The 20,127-nt window shown below is 40.3% G+C and overlaps 1 protein-coding gene across 3 annotated transcripts in view; it reads right to left on the reverse strand.

Annotated features, from left to right (window-relative positions):
- Ppargc1a (PPARG coactivator 1 alpha) overlaps positions 1-20,127 on the reverse strand; it is a 615,371-nt gene that overhangs the window by 75,587 nt on the left and 519,657 nt on the right. For 2 of the 3 annotated variants that reach the window (XM_063240656.1, XM_063240655.1), the window contains one exon: positions 13,688-13,867. In XM_063240656.1, the coding sequence (XP_063096726.1) occupies positions 13,688-13,867 (180 nt within the window). Of the gene's footprint in view, positions 1-13,687; positions 13,868-18,863; positions 19,096-20,127 lie in introns of those variants that run through there. The other variant, XM_003467408.5, reaches the window with a different exon arrangement.

Raw genomic sequence — 20,127 nt, forward strand, 5'->3', positions numbered from 1 at the left:
GTGTACTATTACTAAATAACTATATGGAGCTACTGAGAAACACATTTTCCCTCAAACTAAGTGGCCCCAGATATTCACGTTTGGCACATTTGCTGCATTTTCATAGGTTTTAGTCTTATCTTTCAGTCAGTTAAGTCTTTCTATAGTCTCCTTGTCTTCACTATCTTGTTAACTTTTTAAATCATTTATTCCTATACCCTATGTGCTCACAAAGGAGATAACTAGATTCATTTAAATTGCTAGTTAAATAATAGGAAGAAAATGGTAGATGAAAACTACAGACTTATCTGATAATAAAATGCATTAAATATGGAGGAATTTTTCTGAATGTAGCAAGGCTTGTCAAAAACATATTTGCAAAGTGGGTTGTTTCCCAGTTGTGTTTCACAAAATTAATAGTACTAAGTTGATAACAACCAGAGAAATGAGGTCTTCTCTTATGAATTATAAAAAATACCCACTATGATTAAGTAAAACATGTACCCTACCTATGAAACATATATCTTCTCTTTCAACTGCGGACCGTGTAACTGGAAATAAAAATGAGCCAATAACTAAAGGAGAAAAAGTGGGATTTGTGTTTTGTTTTTATGTACCAGAGGCAGCAAGGAGGTCACGCAATGCTGTAAGAGGGTACCATCCCTTCTGCTGACTCAGAAAAGAAATACATTTGCCATTCAAAGGCAAATTAAGCAGGGCAGTGTGTGCACTCGTGGGTTCACAGATTCAGTTATCTGCCAAGACCAGGCAACATTTAGTTACCTCCAAATGCATCTAAACACAGAGAATTCTTTGACGGTGTGGGGACAGAATTATCTTTGGCAAAATTTTTAGTCTGAACAAATACTGCAAAGCAGTCCAGACTAGATCTATCTCGAAAGAAATTGACACAAATTCCTTTAGGACAGGGCCAGCCACCTCAGCTACATTGCTGGGATTGCAGGTGATAGGATTAAAGGAGCTAGGCAGTGGCATTGTGACCTAATGTAACTCTCAAATCTGCTGCACGCAGAGCCTTGGAATTGGGGACCAGCAGGAAAAAGCAGCCATTTATCCTGCGGCAACACAGGATTCCCATTCCCAGGCATTTGCCAGATTCTTCTCCAGTGGGAATGGTATATAAGCCTGCCCATCAGGCAGCACTCCCTAACCAAGAAATCCAGATTGAGTTATGCAGCCCCAAGGAGAGCAGGGTGTCCCCGCTAAGCATAGGCTGGCAAGACACAAGAGAGTCCTGACATGAGAACATTTCTGGCCAGAATCTAAATTGGCAAAGAGCTCTGCCTGGAACACAGAGGCTCCAGCTTCACATAGGAGCAGATGAGATGACACCCAGGGAAGTTAATATCCTTAGGCCAAGAGTCCATGGAAAAACCAAGGGCATTCCTATAATAGAGGCAGTTTTTCCCTAGGCAGGAACTATTCAAATGTAGAAATACACTTCCCTGAAAGGACTAAGGAAAAGAGATTTAGGTTAGAGTATTATAGGTATTTGAAAAGAACCTAATTGCATAGGGGCCCACTAGGAATGTAATGCTTGATTGCTGTGAGAGAGAAAAGAGCTGAGCATCATTCTTCCTGCCATGCTTCTGCTGGGGGTCTGGAAAGCCCCTGGATAGCAGTACCCTGAAAGGCAGTGAAATATCAGATCCAGAAAAAGGATCCAAAAAAGAGAAAAGCCACACATAACAGGGTGTCTCTTATAGGCCAACAGAGTGTCAGCCCTTCCAGCTGGACTGAAATACCATTCTCAGAGAGAAAGGTCAACACGCCTAAATTGGGACAAAATGGTTTCTCACCCATTGAAGCCCCACACATGTTGCCAGGGGTGCAGCATTCCAGTCACATTAGCCCTGCTCACCAGTTAAAGGACTTTCTGCTTTCAGCCTGACTTCCTCTCGCTTTCCCTCAGTAATTCCAATCAGCAAAGTCTCGCTTTACTCAATGCACTACACGTAGGATACCATAAATCCAGATCAACCGTTTTCTTCCCAGATACTCTGTGCTACTGCCTAGGATTCAGGGGGCCCCACATTTGCGATTGGGAAGAAGGATCTCTCTAGCCAGGAGAAAGGTGCTCCTGTAGGATTCCACTGCAGGGGAAGATAACAAGTGCAAGAAGAGCAGAATTTGTTTGTTAGTGATGACCAGGATAACAGGCAGCGGGGGAAAGTCCTTGCATTGCTTCCTTGATCAGAGAGCTTATCTCCCTTGAATTTAAAGGCCTGTCTTCATCACGAGCCATGAGCTTCATGAAGCCTGGGACTGAGTTTCCTGTTAACCATTGTGTCCCCAGAAATTGTCAAGTAGCTAAGCATGCTCATGATTGATAGTAATTAATATGGGTAAATAAACCAGTGGAAAAAATGATGACTTTTTTAAACCCACAAACATAAAGAAAGGTGCAAATGTGCAAAATGATAGAAGCCGAGTGCTCAATGAAGGAACACTTTCTCCTATAAGAATGTGAGCACCCATATTCCATATAACATACGGTGAAAAGAATAGTGTTGGTAATGATCCTCAATAATATCTGCACAGTGCTTTACAAAAGCCAAAGTCTTGCGCTTAGCAACTTAACCAGGTAAGTCAGAATGACTGCAGCCATAGGTTGCAATGCCTTCCTGTCTCCAGGCCATTTAAAGAAAGATGGGCAGGGGTGAACACATCTAAGAATTTCTCAAAAGGGAAAAAAAATCACTTGCATCAGTTTCTGCTCAGGCCTCTAGTGCAGAAATATCCGCCCCCTGTGGAAACTGGCCGTACCCTAGCCTGGTGAGTATATTTTAGTTTTCTTTTCCCATTTCAGCAAGTGGCAAGTCTGGTTCAATAATTTCTTTGCTGCCTCTCTCTAAATTTTATATCTCAGGAAAGTTTAAACGAAGTATCTGACTGTCACTATTTCCTAATGCTTTCATAATGAATTAAGAGTTAACTGGGGTGCAAAGGCAAGGAGAAAGCTTGCTGAATATAGTTAGAGAATTTCATGACAATTAGCACTGATTTGCACTACAAAAATAGCAAAAAAATTGTTCTAAAAATTTTTTTTAAAAAAACATACTCTCACACAACCCTACAAAAGAATCCAAGAATTGGCTTAAAATGATGCCATTGGATGACATAAAAATGCACCAAATTAATAAATTACATTCACCCAAGAAAAACTGGTCCCCAGGAGGAGGCGAAGGCAAGGAGTCATCATCAGGAATATCAACGTTACAATAGCTCGGACTGTTCATCTACCCACAGCAAGTTCTACCTTCCCACATTTTTGTGACCCTCTCGACAATTCTGGGGGAAAAAAAGTTAGTTCAACATTATCACAAGTCAGAATATGACTCTATTTATGTGACAAGTTGACAACATACAATTTCATGCTTGTTGAACTGATCGGTGTTATATATTCACTGTGAATATTATGAAGCCTCACCATTATAAATATGAAACACTATACACTTATTCAAAATAACTCCAGCAGTGGCAATTTATAGCTCGGTGTTTGTGTTCTTATGAAGTCCAAATGCCACCTTAAGAAGCTGCAGCTCACAGAAACAGATGTGCAGTGCGACTGTGACCAAAATGGATTGACGATGACCTATGTGAAAGCAGGCTATTACATTTTGGTCTGCATGGCAGCTGACACTGGTTTGTATTTAGATATGTGAGTGTTGGGAACACTGTGTCCTTAAAGCTCTGTTTAAACATGGGCCAAGACATTTGTCTACTGGACTAATTATTTTACCACCCTTCTATGGCAAGGATCCTATTTTTCTCTTTAAAAAAAAAAAAATAAGAATGTGGGTGTGTATGCATATGCATGCACACACACACACACACACATTTCCACTCTGCTTCATAAAATTACAAGGACTTTAAACTTGGTCATGTCAGGTGAATGCTGGCAAGATTTCCAGAATGCCTGCATAACAGGATTGTACTACTTTCTTGATCAGGTGCCTGGGAACGGGACAAGGCCACAAACCATCAAATCGTAAGCTGTCACAGCAACTGTTCTCTGGTCAGGTTTTTTCCTTCCCTTTCCTTCTGCCCGCCCTTTCTTGCTTTTAGCAAGCTTCAACCAATTTGCAAGTGTTCCCTTCCACAAGGACAAATTTGGAATAGTGAAGAACAACACAATTTATCCAAATGTGGAAGGAAATGAAGGAACCAGGCACCTTGCTAAAGCTAGATATCAAAAATTTGCATAAGTAGTTTCCCAACAACAGAGGTGTTATTTGGAATAAAATAAATTGCTTGTATTGTATGCAAGGGCACAAACCTTGACCAACTTTGTGATCACTCCTTTGCGTGTGCATTTCCCAAGTACATTCAGATATTCCTGCCAAGAAGCTCAAGTTAGTAGCCCTTGGGAGGTACATCTAAACAGGTAATTGTGTACTGACATCGAATCCTCCAAATTTCTTTTTATAGAGGTAAGTAAAACAAATTCAAAGTATGTGAATATGAATGAAGATTTGTCTGCACTTTTATAGTGATTCTTTTGTTTATAGCAAGTCTTTTTATAGTAATTCTGGTTTGTTAGTCTGCTTAGTATCAGGTATTAATCTTTGTCTTCAGACCTAACAATGAATCCTGAAGAAGTTGAATGTTTTTGAAACATTTTAATTATAGTGTTTTGGAACTTTCCAACCATTTTAACAAAGTTTGCTCTCCAAGGTATGCATCACTTTCTACTTTTACTGTTGGGTTCAAGTGGAGGTGTTGTCCGTCTGTCTACCAAACCCAACCCACCAAATAACATAATTGCATACATTTATTTCTCATGGACCCTGTCAGCTCTTATCTCTTTGCTTTTATGATCTCTCATGAACAGCCAGGAATAGCAATTTGTAGCCTGTTTGTAAAACCATTTCAGTCTGAAGTTAGCCTTCTCCTCTTTTATCATACAGTGATATTTTACAGCTAAATCCTGTTCACTCCAGCCAAATTTGCTCTGAGATCCATTTTAGAATAATATGACTACTCTCTGTGAGTATGGAACATATCAAACATGTAATGGTGGGCAATTATCATTTCAATGAACTATTTTTAATAGAAGATGTTTTGTGTGCTTTGCTTAGATTTATTGATATGCTGCCCACTGTACATTGTTGCCTGAAGCTATTAAGTTCGCGTTCATCAGCGTCTCAAGCAAGCAGCTCTGTATTCACAATTTGGCTTCTTCTATGGGCTTTGCTCAACTTTATTTTACCATTATATCACCTAGAACATTAAGCACAATGCTCAAGTTGTGTGTGTTAAATCACAATTGTTTCCTATTAAGTGTTCCAAGCTACCCATTTTTATTAACAGTTACTTTATTAAATCCTTAATAACACAGATAGAATAGTTAGTTAATTTGTGTGTTGAGCCATGGATGTTAATTTGTAAACATAATAACATACTGCAATCATTTGCATAATAGCATTTTAATCTTTTTAGTAAAAGCTGTAATTCCCTACAAAGTACACTGCAGTAGAAGCTAAGTGAGTATTGGTAATAATACAAAAGGCCTTAAAATTCTGATCCTATTATAGGGTTGGAACATACCCAAACTGCTTCCATAATCTCTGAGATGTTACTCTTCTCTGATTTAGGTGTCTGTGTCAAGAATAAAAATGAAGTATAACTGGTAGCCACAGACTATTTCCTAAATGTAATTTAATATTCACTAAGCACTAGCTTTGCAAATAGCTCTGAGGCTTTCCTTCAAATTTCAGAGCTCCAGTTATGCATCTTGTGTGAGGAACACCAGGGAATTCACTCCAGGTGGGGCTGGGTTGCAGAGTGGGCTCAGGTAAATCAGACTGATTTGGCACAGGGAAGGGCATCGGACTCCAAGGATGCAGTTCCTGAGTCTCCTCCTTCCTCTTTTCATCCCTGCCCTACCAGCCTGATGGCACCTGCTTACCCCTCTGTCTCTGAGTAGAAGTTTGGGAGATAATAAAAAGGTAGGGATTGTTTTAAAAAGCTGCTTCTGTAGGAGACTCATTTCTAGAACCCACTAACAACACTCACAAGATTGAGGGGACAGAGTAAGCAAGAGGGTAATCAGGTAGTTAGGTAGCTGTGTAAAAGTCAGGCCAAGTCACTTTCCCTAAGACCTGGTAATTCATTAATCCACTTGGCTGCAAACCTTGAATGAATAACTTACAGTAGTAACAGAGATGGGCAGGTCCAAAAAATATTAGTGTTTACAGCTGTGTAAAATTCCTCTATCATTTTAGAAAAGAAAAGGTATAAAAGTATCTGCTATCATCATTTCAGGACAAATGGCTTCAGAGATAAGAAGCCACTTGTCTTTGAAAATTTTTGCCCTTGCCGAGAGAGTAACCGTGTAACTACAGATCTCTCTATTTTTCTCTTGCTCTCATCCTAGCTACTTACAAGTCAGCATCTTTGCAGCCTCCAGAAAAAAACAAGTATCCTAATTTTGCTTTCAAACTGTACCTTAGAATGTACAGTCTTGAAAGTAACATGAGAAGTTACGAAAGGAAACAAAACTAGCCCTTACAGAATTGTTTCACATCATGGGCAATTCATTTTATAAAACCCACAATAAAAGTTTTCATTGCTAAAAGAATAGGCACATAATTATAGGGACAAATTAACCTTGTTAAAAAATGTGAAGTCTGAGATAAGAGAGTGAAGGAAGAACAACCTGGCTCTTGAACAACCTGGCTTTTCATGTTCAGCTTTTTATCTGTGTGTTCACTCACACAGAGTGAACCTGTGTGTTCACTCTAAAGTCAGCACTCTTGAGCCCTGCTTCCATGACACTGCATATAGGTGGAGGAACAAGGAGAAATAAAGACAGCATATCTATATGGTGACTGCCTGGCACACACCGCTGGTGCACAAATATACCATTTGTCCACTACAGCATCCTGAATGAACTTTGATTACTGTAACCTAAAGCAGTATCTTTGCAGTTCACTTGAGAGGCAGCGAGCCTTGGTTTTTCGTGATTCCACTCTAAGGTTACCTTCTTGTGAATCTGGGTCTCCACTTTCTTGACCCCCAAGATATCTAAGTAAAGAAATTGCTACTTATGTAAAGGATATTCTCCCACCCACTTGATAAGTCTAGGAGGTTGGAAAAGCCTAAAACAAGCCCATAAAATGGCTCACCCTCTTCTCAGAGAGCTCAGAGCATATGACATGAAATTGTTGGCCCACCTCCCCTACAAAATACTTCTTTTTAAAGTAATTTTACCTTATGAAACATAAAGATCATCATTTTCCAGACTGTAGAAGATGCGATCTGGATTAACTCCTATGAAAAACAGCAGCCAACCACATCTGCTGTAACCATAATCCATCAACAAAAGTTATCACCAGGAGAGTTAGTTTCTGGCGAACCACAGCCATGTACCCTGCAGCCTGTGACTTGCTATTTATTAGTAGAGGGTGATGCCAATGCATGCAGCCCTGTGGGTCAGAAGTCCTGAGGCATATTTTTCCAGTGGTCAGCATAATGGCAGGGAGGAAACAGGGTGATAAACCAGATGTTCCCAAGATAAGCCAGATGTTATCAGGTCAAGTAGTATAAAGCAGGGTTTACCTGAGATATAGAGATGGAAACACACACACACACACACACACACACACACACACACACACACGAACAATATTAGTTAGTTTTCCTGCAAGATAAGCTGACAATAGAAGTAGGAAATAAAGCAGCGCCCAGACTGGATCAGATTGTTGCTTTCTGATTTGTGAGGCTCCAAGATGAACATCTAACTGATTTATACCTAGAATTTGGAATTTTGTGGTAGACTACAAATGCAAAGATAAGTACAACATAAATTTTTAAAATACTCCATAAGTCTCCACAAGCTTCAACATTCTTCAATGTTCTTCTGTTACAGCCAATTATCTCCCCACTTAAATGGCTATTATTTTCTTACTTGAAGTCTATGATCTCCATAAGTGCCATTACCAAGTGTGGCAAAAATCTGGTTGCAGGCTGTAAATTCTGTAAATTTAATTTAAATGACAAACATTTATTGATTGCAAATTGGAAATCCCAGAAATCTTTAAAAAGTGATTATTGTAAATTAATTCAGTCTTTCCACATAACAAAGGAGAATTTATTCTCTGGGTAATTAAGGTGAGGTTATTTGCATATGCATTTTGGTTTTGTTTTCTGTCTGTCTGTTTTGTTAAAATTCCAAGAGGTTTGCCATTCATAGAAAACTCTGTCTGACCGCAGACACCGTTCTAAGGAGGAATTCATTACCATGGAAGGCTGCAGAATTTCCTCCAAGGAGACAAGTGAGGAGAAGCAGGCACCTAGTACATTCACGGACTGGGTTAAATATGTGCTGGCCCTGAGGCAGCGGGGAGATACAGAGCTCCTTTGTAAAATGACTCACAAGTCTAAGGACTTTGCAGCTCCAAAAAGTGAGCAAACATGTCACCAGGAAAGGTATTCATGAAGTTCTGAGCCTCTTTGGAACTTGATGGAGTTAGCATTCCTTGCCGGGATACTGACTCACACTCATCAGGGCTGATGGAATTTTCCTCTAGGGTGTTTGGAGTCTGCTCCCTGGAGGCCATCCCCTCTGCCTCTACCTCCTCCCTCTGTTGCTCCTGCATCACGCCAGGTTTGGAGTACAGCCAGGCCTGCTCTCTGGCTTCCTCTACTTTTTATTGACCTATGCCTCTTAAATCTGTCAGTATCATCACTCCTAAAAACCACCTCCATTGCATTTCTCTCCTGCTAAACATCTGCAAAGATGCACTAATATCTGCCATGGAAACTAAATACTCCCAACTGGGATCTCCTGGCAAACAGAACTTCACACTTACCTTGGAACCAAAGGTTCTTTCCTTATGCTTGTGTTCTCATTCAGATGTATTTGACTGAAAAATCGGAGCTCCTGACCTCTACACTCTCTATAAGAAACTCTCAATGCTATTCTCTTCCCAGCATCAGTGAATTCATTCTTGCTCTTTCTGCTCTTAGTCAGGCACCCACACATATGAACACATACATACATGTGTGCAAATACAAACAGCCTCTTGCAATATTTGTCAATTGCTAGTATATAGATATGTGTAACTTTATGTGTGTACACATACATATACATGCATACATGAAAGTATAATTTTGCATTATTTACCAATTACTCATGTAAAAACATACATATACATACATAAATGTATATATACAGTTTTACATTGTTTGTTACTTGTTTTATATTTCTTCCCTGTGCTTCCTGAACTAGGTGTCAATTAATTTGTAATTTGTAAAATAAATAGAATGCAGACCTCTTTTTGTGTTTGTAGGTACTGTCTACTGTTTTCTAAGCAAATGTCTAGAAAAACTTCAGTGAATAGGACAGACAAATTCCCTATTTTCAAAATATTCATGGTTTGTTGAATTTCCTAAATTGGTTATATTCGGACTGTTTGATTGGTATATAACACATGTTCATTCTTGAAAAATTTAAAACATAACTGAGAGCCAGAAGAGATTTTCAATCAACTGTATTCCCAATGGTGATGAAGCATTCTTGAAAACTTCTGCCATTATTTCCTGCACACGCAGATACCATGGAATCACCACACATCGCCTTTTCTTACAGAAGTTCCCACTTTCAGACCTGAGAGCTCCAGGAATTACCTAATAGGAATGCCATCTGTAGCTGAGTCCTCTCCCCACTAGGCAAGACCAGTTGCAGAGCATGTCTTACTTAATGACACAGTATTTTCTCACCCGCCGCTGCCCTGCGGAACCCAAGGAGCTACTTTCAGAAGTAGCAGGCGAATGAATGAAAGATGCCCATCTCACTGTATCGTGGAAACATTAAAACAGGTGTTAAATAAAGCAGGGACAAGATGGCCTGCAGTGACCCAGAAAGGCCTGTGGGCTGTTTAAATGAACCCCATGCCACCCATCTTTACACAGGGCCGTGCTGTAAAAGCAGCTCTTTATTCTCCTCTTTCATACAATGCACAAAGGAAACAGGAGGAAGGAAGTTATGTTGCAATATTCTGAAACATCAATCTTGCCACCAGCCAGTCCAGGGACAGTATCCTGTTTTCCTTAAGCATGGGTCAGATTCCCCGGAGGCTGCACCTATAGGTCTTGGGCTGTGTTTTTCAAAGTGGTTTCTGAATTATATGTGGTCACTTGCATTCACATATCCAAACACAGGTTGTGCAAGTGGAGGCTGTCTGTGTGTCTAGTCACTCAACCAACATGTGCAATTGCATGTTAGTGCAGCTTCACCCTGCTCAAAATTCACACTTTCCCAAGTCGTGATATTTGGCTTCATTCTTTTTGTTACTGTTATTTATTTTAACTTATGGATTCAAATAAAATTAAACTTAAGACTCAAATATATGTTAGAAGCAAAAGGAAGAGACTTCTGAGTAGTACTTTCGATTATCTTGTATTCTTCTGTATATTACATATCCATAAATCTCTTTGCTTTGATTAGAATTCAGAAACCCCGTGGCAAATTTCCTGCAGTGTCCTCAAGGTGCCACTTGAGTCAGGGAAAGGTGTTTAACTGCCCAGTGCCTTGTTTCATTCTGAGCAACCAGAGGTAGATAACACTTATTACTGGGAGGTCAGCAAAGGCAGAGCCGTGACTGTTTAGCTTGCTCAGGTACAAGACCTCCTCAAATGTGATGAGACAGGGCTTTGAGAATCAGGAGAAGGTGAGCACAGGTGAAAAGTCCACGTGACACATTGGCCCTGGGAAACGACTCCTGGGAAATGCTGCCTTGGTAGAGGCAACACAAAGCTGTGGCCATTCAAAGGTTATTTCATAGCATATGGACTTCTTTGCCAAGGAGGACCCAATTTTAGAATTTCATTTGTGCTCAAAACATACTTTGCTTTCCCATTATGGAAGAGACATCTGAGTGAAACACTAGAGGGCAAAGAGTAGAGGTGTCATAATACTATGCAAATGCCCAGGATACTGCTGCTGTTTGGAACAGCATTGCCACATCTGACCTTACCCTTTGCATAGACAGAGAAGAATGGGATCTGTGACATCAGAGATAGAGACAGAGAGAGAGAGAGGGGGAAGGGGGGTGGGGCCTTATCTAAACAGTTACTCTTGCTCTCTGTCACTAAGAGAAAAGCTAATGATTTAGTCCTGAAGTCCTGAGCATCTCAATAATTTTACATGGATTCTCATTTTTTATATTCAGACTTCCACTGTGTTTGTCTCAGCAATCTGACCGTCTCATCTTTTATACTTCATAAAGGATAATTTTAGCTTTAAACAAACAAACAAACAAAAAGAGTTTCTGAAACAAAACACTTTCACTTGAAATCAGATAGTTCCTTGTGGTGGTGAGCTGCCCTGTGCATAGCAGGATGTTCATCACAATCCCTAGTCTCTACCCATTACACGCCACAGCATTGCTTTGCCACAGTAAGGGAACATACTTCCAGACCATCGTGTCCCCTGGGGGGTAAAATTACCTTTGGTTGAGAATAACTATTTTAAAATGACCTAATGAGAGATTAAATTAAATGGACCTTGTGTTTTAGAACACTGAAGACAACTCTATCACTGGTAGAAAGTTATATAGGGAAACAAAATGAGTGTCACTGCATAGATTATGCGTCTATATATAGATAACTAACTAGGGGCTGAGCCAAGTCTCCTGGTGATATAAATGGGAAGTACCCCATGCAGATAGCACAGTGCAAAATATGGGGACATAAGGTCACAGGGAACCTCACTCTTTTAAAAACTAGCCCACCAGGGAACCATTGGCTATCATGTTACCTCTTACACACCCGCAAGACACCTTTTAGTTATCCTGCAATCATCATGTACAAAATGCATGACATTCACCTGCTACGGAAAAGCAGGTGATTAGATAAGGAATCTATAGAGATGGATGTTTTGTAAAGTTCTGTTTATTTAATGCTGCATGACTTAGAATTGACCCTGTAACCTGACAAGTGTACTGAATGAGGAATGTTCAATTTACCAGTTCTAACCAGCCAAGTCCTCACATGAACTTTCTAAGACCTGGCAGAAAAGCCTGGGAAAGCTGAACTAACCACAAATCTTTGGTGTTTCCTTCACCTTCTACAAGAGCCCAGCTCAATTACCCTGCTGCAAGCATTCGTTTTAAACCCACTTTGCACTTCAGATGTATCATAAACCCTCAGCCATGAGAAGAACAGTTTGCTTTGGATAACCAGCTATCCATGCTTCCATGTCAACCAACACTGAAAGGAAAGATTCTGTTTTATTTTAAAATTCAAATATGGAGCACAGAAGCAGATTGATACATCTTTGTAAAGGATGGCTCCCACCCAAACTTAATGATTCCTTTGTGGGCTACCTTTATCCATGATGTAGACTTTGGTCTCAGATAAGTTCACAATTAAAATGTCAGGTCTTATCAGCATACAATGGGGGGAAAATCACTTAGTCTCTGAGATTTAGTATCTTCTGTATTTGTAAAGTGGAGTTGATAATAATCATAGTATTTATACAATAGAGAAATTCTTATGGTGACATACAGAAAGTGGAAGCACCTCCAAATGTTGGTCATTGTTGTTGTTGTTATTATTGTTTTCAATATTATTATAACCATCTTTTGTTCATTATCTAACAGTTATTCAGTGCCTTCCATGTCCTAGGTAGTGGAAAAGCTCAGTTATTACTATGATACTGGCTTCTGCAAGAGTCAGGATTTTGCTAAAATAATACTGAAAACAACCAGTAAATAAGGGACTGGGGATTTAGCTCAGTGGCATAAGCACCTTCCTTGCAAGTGTGCGGTTGTGAGTTCGATCCCTGGTACCGATAAAAACAAAAAAAAGACAAAAAAAAAAAAAAAAGAAGAAGAAAGAAAATAATCAGTAAATGTTTTCACTGAAGAATAATAGGCAACGGGGCCTAACACACAGTAGGTGCTCAGAAAAATTAAAATGATGGTGGTGGTGCTGATAGCAGTGATACTGAAAATCCCTTGATTCAGCAATTTTTATTCAATTCACTTGTTAGAGTACTCACTAAATGTTCATCACTATATGAAACAACTTATTTCCAAGTAAATGAATGCTGATCTTGTAAGAAAGAGCCTGTCCGTAGATTAACATTCTTTGTTATAGGGTAGACTTATAATCAGAATCTAGCGACTGGGAGGTAATTCTCATTACTGAAAGGTAAATGGATTTTGACTAATTTATAAACATATATTAGATTCGATGAGTGTAGAAGTTTCCACTATACAAAAAAATTAGAGATGTGAACCAAAAATATAACACCCAAAATCAAAATTGGTAAAAGAAATACAGATAGACATGTAACTCTTGGTTAAAAAATGATGCCTTCTTATAATATTAATTATATTAAGCAGTGTTTACTGCTAAATTTCTTTCTGTGGGAAATACGAATAAACATGTATAAGCATTTCTTCTTCTGTGTCACTAATTCTTTCACAACCTGTTGTATTTCAACACAGTTTAATGCACTCTGTTGCCAACTCAGCCCCTTCACTCTAAAAAAAAAAAAAAAAAAAAAATCCATTTGTTTTCCAAATATTGTTTTTCCATAAAATGGAAAGTCTGTGTGATGAAAATCTTTCAGTGACAGCAGAATGAAACCACTATTTTTTTAGGTCTATTACCACGTTAGTCTGGCCCAGACCAAGGTCAATGAGAAATTAATTTTCCCAAAGGAAGTCCTTACCTCAAATATGTTTGAAGGCTCATTGTTGTACTGGTTGGATATGATTTCTGATTGGTCACTGCACCACTTGAGTCCACCCAGAAAGCTATCTGTGTCCAAGTCGTTCACATCTAGTTCAGAAAGATCAAGTTCAGGAAGATCTGGGCAAAGAGGCTGGTCTTCACCAACCAGAGCAGCACACTGCAGGAGGCAGAAAAGGAGGGGAAAGGCTTTCATTAACTGCAAGAATTTATTAAACTGCAATAGCATGTGAAAGGAATTAAGTCTGGTGAATTCAGCAACACCACCAACTCTGTCCGAGGGGGCTTTAATCCCTCGGGAAAGCACCTTGGATTCTTTTTCTCTCTTGGCTCCCAAAGGGCACTTTGACTGATTCATCCACAGTTTACTGCCAGATTGATGATAAGTTCCATACTCACAGAAAGCCTTCTCTCAGTTAGAAATTATCAGAATTTGTTTGTATCTCTTGGATAGGTAGTACTTTGCAAGTCTCAAATTATCTTACATTTAACTGTCACAAAATTTTACTCCATCCTTAGCAATATACCTTTGAGAGAAGGATCGGAGCTTTATTTTACCTTGGAAATGGGCTCACACCCATTAGACACTCAATAAAAACCTGCCAAATGAAAAATAAGTACAAGAACTGTACTAAGAAACTTTCTCCATTTATACTCCTTTTAAGTATTATAATCCATATGATTCATTTAGCAACTAATGACGCAAGTCCTTTGAATCATCTATAGTTCTCTTGAATTATTTAAATTGTTTACTCTCATTTGACTTTTTATGAGCTTCTAGACTTCATCCCTAACAGGTCAAAACCAAATTCCTCAAGATGAAGAACAAAAATTACTATTTTTCTTATGTGGCCTTTATAGTTTTCACTATGAGTAACTTGCAAGTTTCGTGTGGGGGGGGTGGTGGTGGTGTCAGGATCACCTAAACCTGGAGAAGAGAAACCACAATGGCACACCACAATTACATTTTGATCATTATTTAGGGAAACTATTTAAATTATACTTCAACTGAATTCAGAATTATTATTTTTGTTTAGAGTTATAAAATGATTTCAGTAGATTAAAAGATGTAAAATATCCTTTGGTAGGAGCAGACTATCCCCAACGCTAGTTGAGATAGACATATTTCTTCACTTGTGACATGAGGTATATATTCTTTTAACTGTCCCGCCTTGTTGCTCTCCAGTACAGTAGACCCCTTACCAATGAAGTGGTCTCCAAAACTTGCACTGGCCATCTAGCTATTGATTCCAGTCAGCACACTGTAAGGAGGCCCGCGGACAGTCCTACTGCAGGCATCCGATGGTGTCAGGGCCATAGGAATCTCATCCACCTGCAAGCCAAGCTATCTGACTCGAGGGGCTCACACTCAGACGTGGGACCCTCATGTCTCTCCTTTCCAAGGTTAGAAGAGATGCTATGCACATCCAGGCAGCTGTGAAGCTGAAGAGCTCCCTTGACATTTAGATCTTTAATAAAGTAAGTTTCATGCAGATTTTTTTCTCAAGCACCCCTGTCATCCCTGGCAGGCTACATTACCCAGGTCATATGCTGCAGTGTGATCATAAGCCACACGCTGAGAAGTAGGTACTGGGGAATGGAGTCAGCAGTCGGTGAGAGGAGAGGGGAGGAGCCTACAAAATACTGCAGTTCTTTTCTGAGACCACCCAGGCCCAAGAGAGTCCCTGGAAGTGGGCGCCAGGCAGTGCAGAGAAAGGGTACTCTTCTCTGCTGTGACTCCTTTCTGATCACTTTATTAGTCTTTTCTTTTTTATTATCTGAGTCAGCTCAAAGTTACAGATCGCTATACTTGACCAGGTTTATAAGTAAGTTGAGGCTTGGCTGAAAAGCAGCTCTTGTCCTGGTACAATGTTCAAGTTGTGTTATGGGTGTCACCCTTCCTGGGTTCCATTCTCACCCACACCACTTGTTCCCCGGCACCACAAATGGAATTAACTTGTATCCAACAACATCAATTCAAAGACAAGACAGGAACTTTATTAACAGTGAAAAAAAACAAAAACAAAAACAAAAACAAAACAAACAAACAAAAAAAACCAAACCAACCAAACAAAAAACCATTAGATTCTCACTGTTTGGGCTGGAGTGGGAGGGGCAGTCCTTTTAAAGAAGAATAAAACAAAAAAGAAAACAGCATCAAAAAGAAATGCAAGCTGGAAAACATGGGCTGTCTTCCTCTGGCTCACGCTCCTGTTGCAATGCACAGGAAGCACGTTTTAAGAACACTGGAGTGTCACACTGATTGACAGATGCACTGGTAGGCCACTTCTCGGTAACTGCCCTCTTCAGGCATGACCTGTTACAAACCGTCTCACTTCTGAAAATATGTATTTATAAGCAACTTCTGAAAAATGTTTAAAACAAAACCTGATCAATTTGTCAATTTGTTATATTTTCATTGCCCTATAAAGTATCTCTATTTCTCTTTTCTTTCTTTCTCCCTCTCTCCTTCCTTATCTCCCTAATTTTTGCTTTTACATTGTGGTTCAAAAAGGTGTCTGTGTTCTTTCCAATGTCAACATAAATAAAATCAGTGCTCCTGAATGTGGCATTATTCTGCTAATCTAAAACACATTAGTAGTAATAAGTGTTCCTGTTATTAATTTATATTTGGCCTGTGAATGATGCCAGACTTAACAGTCCAAGCCCTGTACCTGTCCTTGTGACACTCTGATATTTACAGCCTCCCTACACATCTGTAACAGGTGGGCTTTATCACAGTCACAGAGACACATTCTACAGCCCCTTTGCAACTGTGACAGTAGTCCCACAACTGTAGCCTTAATTTCATAATAAGATTTAAGACAATAAAGCAGTTACTAAACACAAAAGGCTAATTATTGTACGCTATTTCACCTCAACAGACTTTTCTCTTAGTTAAGGAGAAGACAATAAATTAGCTTAACTGCACTGATGATAATGAATCATTATAATTAAGTATAATTCTCCATTAACCTTTTGGAGGTTTTGGTACTATTGATGGTAAATTTTAAAGGGAGAGAAAAAAAAAGAGTGGACTTGGTCACATTAATTATATTAATGAAAAAAAAAAGAACTTTAACTTCTTAAAAAATAAGTTAAGACAGAGGGAAGGAAGCAATGAGAGGGCCAGTGTGTTGACAGTCTCTGTGGAGTGTATGTCATGTGAATTGTCTCTATCAATCTTAGTAACCTTATTGTACATCACCTTCATTAAACTGTGAAACATCGGGGATCCTCAGTGGCTTAGTGATACAGGCCCTTATTAAGCACTGTGCTGTCCTGTCATTATGTGCAAAAGGGCATAATACGTTTTAGGATGACAGCAAACATTAATGATTCAAAAAATGAAAGCTGCCTGGGCTACCTGCTGCTCGTAATATTTCAGACTGGCGAGGTGATTCCCTGAGCCGCTGCCACGAAGGCTGCTGGCAGCTGGCTGCTCACAGTGAAGCAGCAGCAACTGGCCAGTCCCTGCAGACCTCAGTCCACTGCTGGACAATGAGCCCAAGACCTCTTCTCTTGAAGGAAAGAAATTTAAAAGGCCACTGTTCAAAATGGCTCTGACACTTATGTGAACACGACTGTGGGAATTCTGATGATTAAAGTAAATCTTCCTGATTTCCATATGATCTGGTTCTTGAATCCACTAGCGGCATCAGGAATTATACATGATGGAAAAATGAAACTACAGCAGCTGAGACCCACTCTGCAAGCCAGGCAACCACCCACAGGACACTCCAGCTACTCAAACAATTAGGACTTTGAAGCCACGCAGAACCCTGACGCTTAATAGCTCCAGGACATATGAATTATCCATATCTAGTACACCTTAGCAAGAAATCACAAGATAAGAACAATTACAAGCCACAAATACCATCTGCTAAGGCAAGGGACGGCAATGGAGCCAACATTTGCAAACACAGCAAAGAGTTAAGAATCCAGGGCATGCCTGGCTAGATATGAAAAATGCATTTGCGGACAGCCTGGGCCAAATTATTTTCACTTTAGATGTGTATCGCTGCCCCGCATGGACATCTTATTTAATCCAATCACGTGTGGCACTGGACCCTCCCCCTTACCCTACGTGCCCCCAGCTACCCCAGAGGAAACACTCGCAGTCTTTCGCCAGATTCATTGTTAGCAGCTCGGATTCTCCGCGCAATTCAATTCGGCCCCATCTGAGCAGAGTCCGCGGAAAGTTTCGCTTGTTTCCCAAGTTGCCCAAACTTTCTGAGCACATTCCATTGTGCTGAATGCAAACACGCCCGGTCCTCTGTCCCCCAGCGAGACTCCAGGGACTCGAGAGATTACGAGGAAACCGCTTACGCTTTTTCCCTTCTGTATGAATTGTAGCCAGCAGAGACTGTGGAATTGATGTATTGCCGTCTATTTTTACACAAGCAGCGAGCAGCCCCACACACAGTCCTGCATAAACTCTGTTCTCTCCCGGGCTTCAGGCAGCTCTCCGTGGTACAGGGACATTTAACCATTGGCTTCCCTGCCCCCGCGCACAGGGAAGCCTCGCACTGGAAGCCTTTATTTATTTATTTTTCCTAATTCGCTGGCCAAATCTTTCAGCCACGTACATATAAGAGTTTTAAAAGAAGCAGCATCTTTGTTTCGCGTTCTGTGGGAAATGCAATCTAACATAGCCCATCCGGATTATTTAGGATTTTGTAAGTTCTCTGACTGATGAACGGGGTTGAGGGGGGGTGGGGATCAGAACTAGAATCAAAACGGACTGCGTTTAAACACATCCCATTTTAATATTTTTGTCTTCATTTCCTTATAAATAGAAATGGAATTTTTCCAACCAGGCTACTAAACACCACTGGAAAGACTTCAGCTTCTGATTCATATCAATATCTTAGAGCATAAATATTGCATACGAATGGAAACAGAGCCAAAGGCACATGGAAAGAGTTTCTAACTGCAACAGATACTGATGACAGCAGCTATGCTTTGATTTGCTTAAGGCATCTCGGGGCCACCTTAAAATAGCAAACTTATGGAGTTAAGATAAGATTGAGGTTCCCTTCCCAAAGCTCCTGCCCCGGTTAGCCCAATCCCATCCCCCCCTCCCTCCCCCCGGGATAATTGCATCTGTGGGAAGCTTGGTCCTGGCTGCAGTGCCGAGCCCAGCCCCAGCTCACCTCGATATCACTCCATACAGAGTCCTGGCTGCACATGTCCCACGCCATCCAGCTCTTGAATGACGCCAGTCAAGCTTTTTCAACTCCTCCACAGTGACACAGAGAGCACACTCATGCAGGCAACCAGCTTACTGAGAGTGAACTAAAGGCACCTGTCTTACTACAGTCTCCAGTCACATGACAAAGCTATTAAAAAGTAGGCTGGGCCGTCACTCACCCAGCCTCCCTTCCCCTGTGCAGCTTGCTGCTCAAACTCCTGACGTCACTTGAGGCAGCCCTCTGCCTCAGTGAAGTAACGCAAAAAAAAAAAAAAAAAAAAAAAAAAGGGAAAGAAAGAAAAGAAAGGAAACACTTGGACTTTGGGAGCCTTCGAGTATCAAGCTGTGATTAAAGCCAGCTCTGAATGCCACAGACTCTAAACAGAGCCCTGGCCATATAATAACCAAAATCCCCTGCAATCTTTTTTTAATTTATTTTTCTTCCAAAACAAGCAAGTGGCAAAGCTCCTTGTTTTGTGACAGAGTAACTAGACTCTTGGCTAAAATGTGTATTCCCTAAGGACTGGGAGATCTGCAAGGGGACCCTGGCTCAGTTTGGGACCAAGGCAAGAGCTTATCACACGATGCGTTTTTATGAGACAGTTTCTAATTGAGGGAGTGTTGGAAAGCAGCGAATGAGGCATTTTTTGCTTGTTTAATCAACAAAACAGCCTGGATTTGTTAAGGTATAAACAAACTCCTCCACCCAGAAACTGGCTGTAGGGACTACTAGCTTCAGAACTGTGATTGCAGCTTGCGGTGCTCCAAATAAGGAGAGCAAGCCACCAAACCCCATCCTTTCGGGTCCCTTCGAGTTATTTCCATTTCTCTCATAGACCCACAGAAAACAAATGTTAGTAAGTACTGTCGCTGCTGTGGTGCCCAGAACAGCTCAGTCTCAGCTGCCTGTTCCCATACACGCAGCTTTTCCTCCCTAACTGCCTTAGGGTGCCTTTTTGAATAAACACTGGATTCCAACCCCAGTGCCCTGGCTTGTGCAGTTTGCTTCTGAAATCAAGAATGTCCATGGGTAAAGGAAAAGTACTGACATCGTATTAGTAGAAATATTCATTTCTCCAGCTTGGCTTTTCCTTATTTTTCAGCTTGTACCTAGAGACAATGAAGGCTAACGCAGGTGCAAATGTTTTATGATGACACTACATATTGAATACATAACAAACTCAAGGTACTAGATAAAGCAGAAAATCACTTCCTGTAATATTACA

Source organism: Cavia porcellus, unplaced genomic scaffold, assembly GCF_034190915.1.
Source record: "Cavia porcellus strain 051 isolate PalLab524CR breed Dunkin Hartley unplaced genomic scaffold, mCavPor4.1 scaffold_30, whole genome shotgun sequence".
NCBI lineage: Eukaryota > Metazoa > Chordata > Mammalia > Rodentia > Caviidae > Cavia > Cavia porcellus.